General features: G+C 36.3%; 1 protein-coding gene across 1 annotated transcript; it reads right to left on the reverse strand.

The window, feature by feature from the left end:
• Window positions 1–4: 4 nt before the first annotated feature.
• wash1 (WAS protein family homolog 1) lies at window positions 5–13,422 on the reverse strand. Its single transcript, XM_084409456.1, has 11 exons — window positions 13,320–13,422; window positions 12,477–12,617; window positions 8,102–8,213; window positions 5,929–6,075; window positions 4,847–4,983; window positions 4,608–4,743; window positions 4,315–4,522; window positions 3,921–4,100; window positions 2,941–3,099; window positions 651–719; window positions 5–563 (listed from the first exon to the last, which is right to left on the reverse strand). Exons 1-11 carry the CDS (start codon window positions 13,325–13,327, stop codon window positions 415–417), a joined length of 1,446 nt encoding a protein of 481 aa, XP_084265582.1. The 5' UTR covers window positions 13,328–13,422; the 3' UTR covers window positions 5–414.
• Window positions 13,423–13,632: the final 210 nt, after the last annotated feature.

Consider the following 13,632-nt stretch of genomic DNA (forward strand, 5'->3'; position numbering starts at 1 on the left):
AGTAAAGTCAACATAAAACAACCATAATGTCAGATTTCTGAGTGAAACTGGTTAACATTAACCAATTGCTTGTGTGGCCTAGATGACATCAGATGAAAAGGAAAGTCATTTCGGAACTAGAGGAACTTGATGAAAGATTTTTTATATATATATAGAATGAATTGCACTGTTGAATTTAGATGTCATGTTGACTTTCATAATATAATCTCTCTGGCTCTAAGGGTTTTAATGACATTTAGAACACATCTTCTCATACTTTTGTTCATTCACTGACCTTAAGGTTACAAAACAAGCGACAAAATGTCTCACTTAACACTCCATAGCTCTCCTTGGAGAGACAATATTTGCAGACTCTTGTCTTTGAGGATTTCAACTCCCGACTTGAGTTTCCCACTCAACCTTGGGTCGCCATGGTTACGCCTCCCAGTCATCCTCATCGTCTGCGGTCGGTTGCTGCGGCGCTGGAAGGGGCGGGATCACATCTGACATCCTGGCGAACGCTCCGCCGGAGCTGGCAGGTGCTTCAGAGGAGTCTCCAGCCCCTGGAACCTTGCCAGAGATACCTGTCAAATATTCACAAGGGGAAAACAACCATCAGGCTGCATGAAAACCCAGACATTGAGGCGCTAAAATTAAGGTTTCAAACGCACCTTTCCTGCGTAAGGCCAATTTATTGAAGAGGTCCGACATCAGGTCTCCACCGCTGACCGCTGCACCAACTGGAAAAAAAGATGATTGCTAGTTTAAGTGACAGGAAAAATTAGCTTTTTCTATAAATGTTACACATTACAGGACTTCAGAAGATTTTTTTTTAAGAACTTAAAGGAGCCGTATGTAAGATTGTGGCCAAAACTGGTACTGCAATCACTTTCAAATTACTGTAGAGCGGTGTATCCCCTCCCCCTCCCCCCTGACTCGAGGTTGCCAGATAGGCTGCAGGATCCAGCAGGAACGTAGGCTGCTACGTAGCTGTGGTCATAGATATCATATAAAGGCTAGATGTCTTAAGGCGGAGTCACTTCCGGCATCACCGGCGGCCATCTTAGGACAGGGCTCTGTGAATTAAGGTGAGTGATCAGCACGCACACAAATCCTCTTATCTCGCTGAAATCTGGACGGATTTACAAACGGTTTGGTTTCTTACAAACGTTATTAACGTGGCTATAATTCTGAATGCTTAAACATTTTGAACATAATTATTCATATGTATGCAGTATAATAGCTACATCTCTGACGTTTATAACAAACCAAACCGTTTGAAAATCGGTAGAAAATTGAGCAAGTTATGGTTATTTAAAAGTACATGCACCATGTTATGAGTGAGCGAGCACCCTGTCTTAAGATGGCCGCCGTGTGCGGATGTCGAGCTCCATTGGCCAGCAGCGCGGACGAGACATCTAGCCTTTATATGATATCTATGGCTGTGGTAACCAGAGCAGAGCTGGCAACCCCGATGCCGAAACACTACTGACTTCGTGATTGGTAGATAGGTGGAGGGTGGCGCTTCAGGCCAAAACACAACATGACAACATCAACATCAGTTGAGGGCTGCAATTTCACTTTTTAAATGACAATATCCTGGCCGGACTACTGTTGTCAGTGATATAAGTATTTGAAATGAACACGATTTCTTAATGTCTAGTGACATATCAGGGCCATTTTATGATTAATTGAAATACATTTCTTACATACGGTTCCTTTAAGACTTGGTGACTAAAGACATTCATGTTACAAAATATTTATTTAAAATAAATGATGTTCATTTAAATGAACTTTAATTTCCTGGAAGAAAATTAATCCTGAAAATACTTTCCACAAAATATGAAGCAGCACAACTATTTTCAACACTGATAATAATAAATGTATCTAGAGCAACAAATCAGCATATTATAATGATTTATGAAGGATCATGTGACACTGAATACTGGAGTATTAATAATTATGCTGGAAATTTAGCTGACATTACAGGACTAAATTACATTTAAAATATTAAAATAGAGAAAATGTATTTAAAATTGTTATTATATTTTACAATAGTACAATTTTTTATGTAATTTTGTTTATATAAATGCAGCCTGGGTGAGCATAAGAAACCTTTTCAAAAAAAGAATCTGACCACCCACAAACTTTTGAACAGTAGTGTATATCGCGCATAAGTCATACGGATCACTTTTATTGTGCTTTTTTGACCTTTTCAGAGACTCAGAGACTTTTTGAGTGTTCCTCAAAAGAAAGAAAAGCAGTTTCCAAAGAATGCCTGTTATTTTCTGCATTAAACAGCCCATATTTCAGGAGAATAACAAGTAATAAAGAACATTAAATTATGTTCTCTCAAATCTTAACCGTGGCATTTATTCTCAACCAAGTCCTAAATCATTAGTAATTACCTCTCAGAGATGACTAATTCAAAATACCATATAGTTTATCCAATGACACTATATCAATGAAGAACTTGTCTTAAATATCTGAGACTTTGTGAGTCAAGAGCCAGTCGATTTCAGAGCAAATGTCAAGCAGATTTAAAAAGGCTTAATAGGGCAGATTTAATGAAAGTAAATGTCTCTTTTGACCTTTCCAAATACCACAGCGCTCTTCCTTACATCAGTGATACTGAAACAATGAATTCCTCATTTAAAAAAAAGAATACTCTTGTACGCTTATTATATTGATCTTGCTAATTAATTGCTAGTACATTTTTACATATATTCTGGGTGGTTACCAGGATGTACCTATGCGATTACTAGGTGGTTTCTTACTGACCCATGTCTGTACATGCGGCTTGGGTACCATAGGATTTTTTATGCTCGCCTTAGCAAACACTACTAACAAGTTCTTATTCAAATTACAGTTTAGCTAATGTTAACACCCTCTAATTGACTCTGTTTGACAGTATGCACGGCCTACTTTTAGCACAGAGTGTAAACACTGGTGGCGTCTGACCTTGCTCTTGTTCCTTCTGTTTCTTCTTCTCCATCTTGCGGCCCTTCACATTTCGGAGGTTTGCTTTGCCGATACCGCCGGCGTTTCGGATCGACTCCAGCAGGCTTGCTCGCCCGTCCGACGGCTTTACCACCTCAGTAGGGGCGCCTTTCATCACACCTTGTAAACATAAACACAAAAGAATGTGTTTGACATTCACTACCATTCAAATGTTTGATTTATTTTTTTAAAGAAATGAATACTTTTATTCAGCGAGGATGCATTCAATTGATGAAAAGTAACAGTAAAGGCTTTTATAAAGTGATATTTATTTAAAATAAATGCTGTTCTTTTGAACTTTCTATTCATCAAAAAATCCTGAAAATTTTTTTTTGCACCAAAATATTAAGCAGCACAACTGCTTTCAACATTGATGATGATAAGAAATGTTTCTTGAGTAGAAAGTCAGCATATTAGAATGATTTCTGAAGCATCATGTGACACTGAAGACTGGAGTAATGATGCTGAATGTATCACAGGAATAAATTACATTTTAAAATATAATAACATAGCAAACAGTTGTTTGAAACTGTAATAATATTTCACAATAATACTGTTTTTACTGTAATTTTGATCAAATAAATGCAGTCTTGGTGAGCATAAGAAACCTCGTTCAAAAAGATTTAAAAAACAAACAAACTTTAAATGGTAGTGTTATATGGACAAACAAATATTGTTTTTGTTGTTTGTGGGCAGAAGGCAGAAATATAAAAGTCATGTTTCAAATAGGTTTAGGTTTTGAACACTTAAATTGATAGTTCGATTAATGTAAATGAATACATTTTGATAAAACTATCCCTTCAACCATCTTTGCAGTCTAAAAAAAGTTGCAAGAAAGTAGACCAATAGCAATTCAATATTGCCATGACATCATCACAGTCGGTTTGCCTCACAAGCAATAACAATAAAATGATAAAAAATACAATGAAAATGAATCTTACTTGTGGGAGTGGCTTGGCTTGATGTGACAGCAGTGTATTCCGGTGTGATAGGTGGAGGCGGGGGTGGAGGGGGCGGGGCTGGAGAAGTTCCAGGGGGCGGGGCCAATACCTGGGCTGGCTCTGGTGGAGGAGGGGGTGGAGGCGGCGGAGGGGGCGGAGCCTCAAGTCTAAAATGAGAGTCTTAAAAAAAAAAAAAGTATTCAAAAAAAATGTTAGACTATGAAGGAAAACATAGGGGTCACATTATACGTCTTTATTATTTTTTTATAAATGTAAATAATATAAAAATATAAACAATAATATAAAAAATAAATGGATTTTTTTTTTTTTTCTTATAATATGACCTCTTTAAGTTTAAAATCTGTCAAAAAAATAATGTTAATAATGATCCTACCGGATCCACTAGATTCATCATGCTCTGTGCCAAACGAGGGAAGTTCAGGGATGCTGTTGCTGGCAGGAACGGATGGTGCGAACCCTGGGCCGAGGTCAGCGCTGTACATGAGGTCATCAGCGATGCCGGGTAGGTCAGGCAGGTAAGACGGCACATCGATCTCCGGCACTTGCCCCAGGTCTGGCACATAGAAATAATTCTCTGCGGTCTGAGAAGAAAGCGTGAAAGAGACATCAGCTAAGCTTGCATCCTGTTGTCAGTTTATTGCCTTATTATAGGTGTGACTGAACAACCTGTCTTTCTAGCTGCTCTCTCTTGGTGATCGACAGCGGTGCATCAAACGGTTTATCTTCCTTTTCCGTCTCTAACGTGGTGTGTGTTTTAGTTACGGCGCCCGCCAGAGGGTCGAGAAACACATATTTCTTATAGCTGAAAATACACAAACACACATAGCGATGATTATATGAGCGTTAATAAGGTTGCATCGCCTGTGCAGCATTCAGTCAATATGTGTAGGTGTGTGTGTACTCACAGGTTCTCCGTTGTGTTGAACAGCAATAAGGAGCTGACTGAGTTGACATTTCTCGGCAGACTTCCCAAACCCTCCTCTTTCTCATCCTCAGAGTGCTTCTTAGTGTTTACGCACACTGGCAAATACATCAACTTCTCCTATGAAACACATTTGTTGGTCATTTCATGAATCATTTTAACATAAATTTGTGTTCAGAGTTTTACACTGTGATTTGACGTTACAAACCTAGCGCTCAAGGTCGTGAAACTACAAGGAGCTTCTTAAAAAGAGAAATATCTTTTCTTTTTCATTTAACAACTGTTACGTGCTTGTGTGGTTGATTATTGCCTACACAAGTGAACTGTCCAATGGTATTTTTAACTCCAATTTTTAACAATTGGACAATGTTTTTTCAAAATGCTAAATTATTTTTAATTTAATATTTTATTGATTTATTTAATTACATTTTAAAACATGAATTGAATAAAGTTTTAAATATTTCCATTTATGTTTTAATTTAAAAAGCAATTGAATAATTTATTATTTAAACTACATTTTAAAACAAATTAAAATAAGCTTAAAGGTCCTTACACACTGAGTCTGAAATTCTTGTCCGAAATTTTACTTGTAAGTGTCATAAAAATCATGGCAACAGAGTTGATATAGTAATATTATAATATCACTTCTGTTACCATGATTTTTGGAAATAAAAACAATAAATAAAATAAAATAAAATGTAAATGTACAAATGAATCTACATATTTAAAACATTCAATCCATATTTTAAAATGTAGTTAAATAAAAAAATCAAATATAAATAAATAAAAAGATGAAAGAGAGTTCACTTCCTCTCTTCATGTCAGATTTTTGTTGTTGTTGAAAACTCTATTAAATTATACAAGGGAAATAATTATGAACTGTAGACTTTACAATAATGCATTACAATCTAAAAGTATACAAAAAAATAAAGACAAAATGCTAGCTTATATCCATTAATTTCCACATATAAAAAAAAAAAAATATATATATATATATATATAATCCATATACTCTGCAAAGTGAGCATAAGGAAGTCACTTTCATGTTTGTCAAATTTGTTTCACCTGTAAGGACTTGTCATCCAATGGGCGGAGTTTGCTCTGAACTTTAAAGCGAGGCCGCTTTTGGGACGCGGGATCAACTGCTCCCGTAAAGATGGAAGAATAATCCTGCAGTTTTTCTGGAGCGGGGTATTTGGCACTGGAGAACACCTACACAAACACATCAAACATATAACCATTTAAAGCGCCCCTATTATGCTTTTTCAAATATTACCTTTCATGCAGTGTGTAATAAGGCTCTTTGTGAATGTAAAAGTTTTAAAGATCAAAGTGCACAACAGATAAAGTTGTTCATTTTTTATCATAATAATGCAGTAAGGAGAATGTGGGGGTAAATGTGCTGAATTGTCATAAAAATAATATCACAAACAAAACTTAATTATTCTAAAATAATCTCTATTTTCTTAATATAAAAGAAATGTTGTTTTGCAAAATAGGTTTTGTAATTTTCACTGTTTTAACCATTAGTCAGGGTTCTGTCACTTCGGTCTTTCTTTTCTTGGTTTGGTGACAGAGCTCACCAACCAACCATTCAGAAACGTCCTGTTCAAGCCTTAATTGTCGAACTTCTTCGGGGCCGTCATCGTGTTCCGGGTCCGACTCCGGTTCAAATTGATACGGTTGCACAAATGTGTCCTCAGAGACTCCCGCTGCCATTCTTTCTCCAAAATATACCCTCAACTGTTGTCAAGGCAACACTTCACGTGTGTTGTATCAAAACGCCCCACAGAACAGAGGGGCGGGGTGAGCAAAGCTCATTATCATTTAAAGACGCATGCACTTAAACGGCGTGCTGAAAACAGAGCTGTTTTTGACCAGGTTAAATTAGTGTTTTCTTACAATACTAATGACATTTTTTTATTAAAGTATATTACAAACTTTTCATTTAGACCCTAAAGAATCATATTAACTTGTACAAAAATGGCATTATATGACCCCTTTAACCAGCCCCACTTGTTACCTGATTATAGGTTCAGTTGCCCCACCTACTTGTTCGCTCCCCTATTTATTCTCCCTGTGTGCTCTGTCTTTGTTGTCGATGTCGGACGGTAATTGTTTCTCATGTGGAAGTCTGTAAAAATAAATGTACAGCTCCTCAGTGATAAAACTCTGGCCATTTATTGATGGTGGAGGAGCGAGTTTTGTAATCCCGCGAACGCGCTGCTCACGTGGTCAGTCGCATGATTGTCTGCTGTAAATAAAATGTCTTATGCTTGGAATAATACAAATAAATTTGTATTTCATTTAATAATAGGGAAATAATGTTCTATTTATTATTTAAATCTCATTTTTATAAACAGAAAGCTAGAAGCACGTACGGTATATTCGAAATGGTTTTTATATCCTTGCATTTTATCTCAAAAGGATGTCATTTTAAAAATATGGAAATTAGCAGAAACAAGATAATGCAACCTCTCATTTACATGAGGTAAAAAAAAAGCTGCTTGGTTTGTATTTTTAATGTTGTGTATAATAGCCTACATATTTTAAAATGTTATCATATATTGCTGCCACAATATCGGCTCCTTTCGAATGTTTACGTGCTTTGTTAGATTTAGCTGTATTTGGCCGAGCGGTTGTTTAGGTTTCGATTTCTCTAATACATAAAATAAGTAAGTTTAACCAGAATGGTTAAACTTACCATAATGGTTAAATTCTCTCTGTGTGGGGAGAATAATTTATTGAAGGTTTGTAGTGTAGCAGTTCTTCAGCAGCGATGTTAGCATGTCGTCCTTCAATAATCTTAACCCAAAGTTCTGTCTGTGAGACAGAACTTTAAACATGAAGACAAAAGGGCTATATTCAATAGAAAACTGTTAGGAGATTGATCTACACTGCAATTTACTCTGAGCAATGTTGCTCAGAAATCTTTCTTTCAACGTCTGTATGGGCCATTTGGTTCACCCCTTCACAGACACAGATAGAGTTGACTGAATCTGAGGCACAGTCACAGTGTAAATGCATCTGACTAAAGATGACTGAAAATACATGTAATCTTTCAGTGCTTTTATCTCTTTCTCCTTTTTGTTCGCTGAGGTGGAGCTGTGGTGAAATATTGTTCTTGTAAATACTTAACAGCATTTCAGTAATTAAAGTGTACATCGTTCTTGCAGAATACGTTTATCTACACTGTGTCCTGTGTCCTCAGACACTGTGTCTGAATCATCTGCATCACCTTTGTGGCTTTCTTGCTTCCTTTGATCTTCTGGACTCTGGCTTGAGCCAATTTGATCCGGTCTGTGACGGTCTGAAGGTGTGCACGGTTCTTCTCCACGCTCTGAGACACCCTGTCAAAGCCAAACCAAGTCAAAAAAATGTCTGCAGAACACAGGTGGACATATTAGGATCAGACCTTCGCCAGAGTGTAGCCTGAAATTCAATTCTGAACTAATATGTTGTTGATTGAAACTGTTTTGCAATGAATCCACTTTAAACCAGTGTGTTTGACTGATATTTAACTATTTGTACATTCAACACTGATAATTTCAATTTCAAAAATGTACTATGGTCTTGTCAAATAATTAAATATATTCTGTGTATCAAGTATTTCTGAGTGAAATCTATGTAAATACTGCATTAAGTATAAATTTAGCTTTAATTTGCTATAAGCGGTAAGGTACAAGTGCATTGTGAATTAATAAAACAGTATATATGTTATATACAAATATAAACAGTACACAATACCGTTTAAAAGTTTGGAGAAATTAACACTTATTAATCAAGCATGCTTCAAATAAAGTTGTATAATGTTATAGTTTTATAATGTAAAGTATTTCTATATAAAATAAATGCTGTTCTTTTGAACTTTCTGTATATAATTATTACACACATATATATATATATATATATATGTGTGTGTGTGTGTGTGTGTGTGTATATACACACACACACACATATACTGCATATGGGTACATATACACACACACATTTTATATATATATATATATATATATATATATATATATATATATATATATATATATATAAATATATAATAATACGTATACACACATATATTATATAAACAAAAACTTTTATGTTAGATGCAATTAATCGATTTACTGGCCACTACGGCCTTTATATATAAGTATTAGTCACTGAAAAATCTTAGTTCACAGTCTATCTTAAATTTCACATAAAATTCTGCAACAACCAGGATGAATGCGAAACTCTGCAGCAAACTTCTCCAAACAACGGTCTGAATGACAAGCAAAGCTCAAACGGTCACGGTGTACTGCAGCATGCTATTGCTTTGCAGACAAAACAGCACCTATACTCTGACCTTCTGGCTCTATGACAATGCCATCTGTCTTGGCCTTTTTATTACACCTACTGTAACTCACTGACCACAACTCTTTCGTTCGTCTACACTTCTTCTGTGGCCAAACATCACAAATGGGAAAAAGATCCCTTGATTGCATAAGGTAGCTACAGTACGCCAGCCTGAAAACAAACAAAGTGCAGCGGGAATGTGAGCATAATTGTGCATGTGTACAGTCCTATCATCACTACTAAGTGCGCTCTTCTGTAGCCTATGGCACTACATGCTGTCTGAAAAGACCCTCCATTAGAAAAGGAGGGAAAATGACAGAAGAATGACTAAAAGAGAGGGGGGAAGGAGAGGCTTAATAGAGCTGACCTAGAAACGCACTGCTTCACCACACACACACAAATATGTTCCCTGGACCCCTACGTGCCATGTTGTCATGGTAACGCTGTGGATGGTTTTCCAGCATGTTCAGCTGGAATTAGCATATTTGAGCACTCACTCCCTCACAACTGTGTCTCATGCAAAACACACACCTTTCATTGTATTTCTCTTTTGTTATTTTCGCACAGTCTAAACACACTCTCTCCATCAATAGCCAGGCGCAACAACAAGGATGGCCCGGGGCCAGTGTGAGGGAGTTTTGGGCCCGTTGACGGCACTTACTTTATAGGACTTTATAGTGCCTTGCACTCATAATCATTTGCTCTGATTTATGCACTGAAATGTTGTTCCTTCTAGAGTTATCTAGCTGGTCAACATACAAGATTTTGATGAACACGTTCCAACAAAACTGTATGAAGTGATGGATTTCATGAAGTTAAATTGGTCGCACTACCATTCAGAAGTTTGGGATCCATACGATTTTTTTTTTTTACGTTTTTAAAGGAAGTCTCTTATGCTCACCAAGGCTGCATGCATTTGATATATTAAAAAAATACAGTAAAAACAGTCATAATGTGAAATATTAAAATAATTGTAATACTACTGTGATGCAAAGCTGAATTTTCAGCATCATTACTCCAGTCTTCAGTGTCACATGATCCTTCAGAAATCATTCTAATATGCTGATTTGCTGCTCAAGAAACATGTATTATTATTATCAATGTTGAAAACAGTTGTGCTGCTTCATATTTTTGTGGAAACCATGATGCATTTTTTTCTTTGAATAGAAAGACACTTTATGTTTTTACTGTCCCTTTTGATCAGTTTAATGCATCATTGATTAATAAAAATATTATTTCTTTAAAAAACAGTCGTGTATATAATGTCCAGCTATTAAAAATTAAAGGTACAATATGCAAGAATGTTTTGCCTCTAGAGGGCGCTACATTCCAAACAACAACAACGGCGTAGCTTGATGACGATGTGAAGGAGCGTGGAATGATGGGAACTGTCGTTTTAAACTCCACCGTGGATGTAAATCAGTCAGACGGGAATCGAAAAATCATGTTCATGGATGAGGTTAAGTTTTATTTTTATAATGACATGCTTTTTGTGGCGAGGGGGGGGCGTGGTTCAGCGCGGTCTGTAATGGGAGAGAGAAGAGACGAGCGTCCCGCAAGTAGGTCAAGTGCAAATGACGAACACCTGTGTCTTATTGCAGTGATCGGCGTGGAGAGACCGCTTATAAGCCGCGCGCTGGAACGAGAGAGAGACTGAAGAGAGAATTGGACACAGAGAAAGAAAACCGGTGGATCCGAGCTCTCATTTTTGAACTGTTTTGTGCCGTCGCGGTTGCCACGGTGAATGCGCGTTGTGCACGACTTTTGTTTGTTTTGTTTTATTTTGATAAAGTACGAGTCCCAGTCACGCCGCCCCCTGTCTTCTTCCTTCCTGACTCTTGAACCTCATCACACTTTTATTTCATTAAAATGAATTAACCGCAAGAAAAGTAAGGTTTAATACTAAATTGGTTATCATAGATGTTACTGTATGTTGAATTCATTGTTGTGATAACGCGGCGCAGTTTTACGTGTTCTAAACAATTGTTGTAAAAGTACATTCGAACATACCCACATCATTTGCCAAAATACTGATTAATCTTTATGTATAACACATGCTATATTTATTTACATGGCCATAAACACCAGACGTGATAAACAATGTCAATAAACTAAACACAAATCTAAAGCAATAATACTTCCTTTACATAAACATAACTATTACCGAATGCTACATTTGGAAAATATAAAATTAAGCAAGCATGCTTTGTCGACAGAACCAGCTGCAATCGGTAAAGAATAATTGTGTTCCATAACGACTGCAAGAAACAAGCTAACGTTTGTTGCTTGATAGACGCTACAACTACAACTTCCGCATTTGTCCAGGACTCCACGCAGTACGAGCGGAAACCGAGGGTAACGCGGATATGACGCAATTGACTGGCGACTCCCAGCTCCCCCCTGCTCTAACGCCCCGTTTCCTTGGTTAAAAATCGCAATTTTCTCACAATTTAAAAATAGTTGGAAACATTTGGGATATTGTAAGTAATCAACTTAACAAAATATATAACACTGGCCTTGAGATTATGGGATATTTTAATGCAAATTCTTACATATTGTACCTTTAACTAATAAATTATTTATAGCATTTTTTTGTAAAGAACTTAAAATACAATTTTAAGAAAAATCTATTTTTTGTCATATAAAATTTGTTGCTAAAAGTAATGTATTTCTAGCAACATGTTTTATATGTGGCACAAAATATTTTGGTAACACTTCTCCAATTCTCACTATTAACTAGTTGCTTATTAGCAAGTATATTACTAGTATATTGTCTGTTTATTAGTACTTATAAAGCACATATTAATACCTTATTCTGCATGACCTTAATCCTAGCCAATACCTAAACTTAAATACGCAGTAATTAGGAGTTTATTTTTGGCAAAAGTCGTAGTTAATAGTGATAATTGGACCCTAAACTAAAGTGTGACCATTTTTTTTTCATAAAATCTATATTTATTTTTTGTAGCTGTGCCAGTGAAAATGTTATTAACTTGTGCGCAAAACTGGAATATCATATAAAACATTTGCGAAAAATGCAGCGTTTCCATCCCATGTGTTCAAGAGAACATAATTGTCCCTTCCTGGGAAGGGCATAAAAATAGGAGGATGAAAACATAGCTAATGTTGAAAAACTATGAAAAAACTTATTGTTGAGACCTGAATAGGCGACCCAAAAAGTAGCCTTCAATGTTTGTGTGTATCCTTGATCATTTACATCTCTGATCTGCAGAAAAACACTCTGTACTACGACTGAATGTGAATAAATGTGTGTTTACCTAGTAAAGATGTCTGTTGATATAGTTTCCAGGTACTGTAATGCATCAGTGATCTGATGGACAGCCTCTTCCCTCCTCAGGTCTGGCTGGATGAGGGGTACAGAGTACACCTGTCCCTCCAGGTAACGTTTCTGCGTCATCCTACACATATACACACCAATGAATCATTTAATCTGTGTTAAATATGTCGCTCAACCACACTTTAAGCGTGTGTGTGTGTATAAATAATATACACACACACACACATAAAATGTAAATATAGAGTTATATTTTTGCCATGGCAGTAGCTAAATTGATATGTTGTGTTACAGGTATACACTGCATACTACAGCCTACTGAAGTTGGCACCCCACAATACTATTTTTGTTGCAATGGACAATGGATGGAAATGCAAATTGAATATCCTCTGGGATTTGTGTTTTTCGCCCCCTTTCATCACAGTTACATGGGTCACGTATCTAGATCCAATCTAGAAGACTCTAATCTAGTACAGCGAAATGAAACACTGATCCAGCCTTAACAGAAACAAACCCAGAGGCTTAACCAAATGAAAGTCACATGATGACTCGGACAGAGGTTTAGATAAAGTCGAACAAACAGTGTTATGCTGTATGTCGCAATACAAAACCATTAATAAGAGTGTATAATAACAATATGACAATTATCTATTTTTTAAAAATCAGCTGAATTTTACAATGATTCTCATTAGATCTACACAACGCAGTCTTCCTCCTGCTATCTCCGGTGGAAAAAACACAGCGGCAAGAAACTCAAAGGGATGCCTATAAGACGTCTATGAAATATTGCTATGAAAATAAATGCAAGTACAAGGAAACACTGTACCTGACCATTTATATATCAAAAGCACAAACGTTCAGAAGCTTGAAAGCGCTCGGAGTCTGTCAGGATCAAAACTTCCGCACTCTCAGATCACGTGACGCCTGACGTCGGCGCGTACAACAGGGGGAAAAAACGCATAATAAAATAATAAAAACAAAGCAAATTTTAACGTTTAAAATCTGTATACATATCAGTATGTTGGGATTAAATAACATGTTTATTAAAAGGCTATTAAAATGTTGATAATTACTATGCATATGTTTTAATCTTATACTGTTAATTTATTATTAGTTAATATTATTGTATTATTATTGTT

The sequence above is a fragment of the Rutilus rutilus genome, assembly GCF_951802725.1.
Source record: "Rutilus rutilus genome assembly, chromosome: 5".
In the NCBI taxonomy this organism is placed as follows: domain Eukaryota; kingdom Metazoa; phylum Chordata; class Actinopteri; order Cypriniformes; family Leuciscidae; genus Rutilus; species Rutilus rutilus.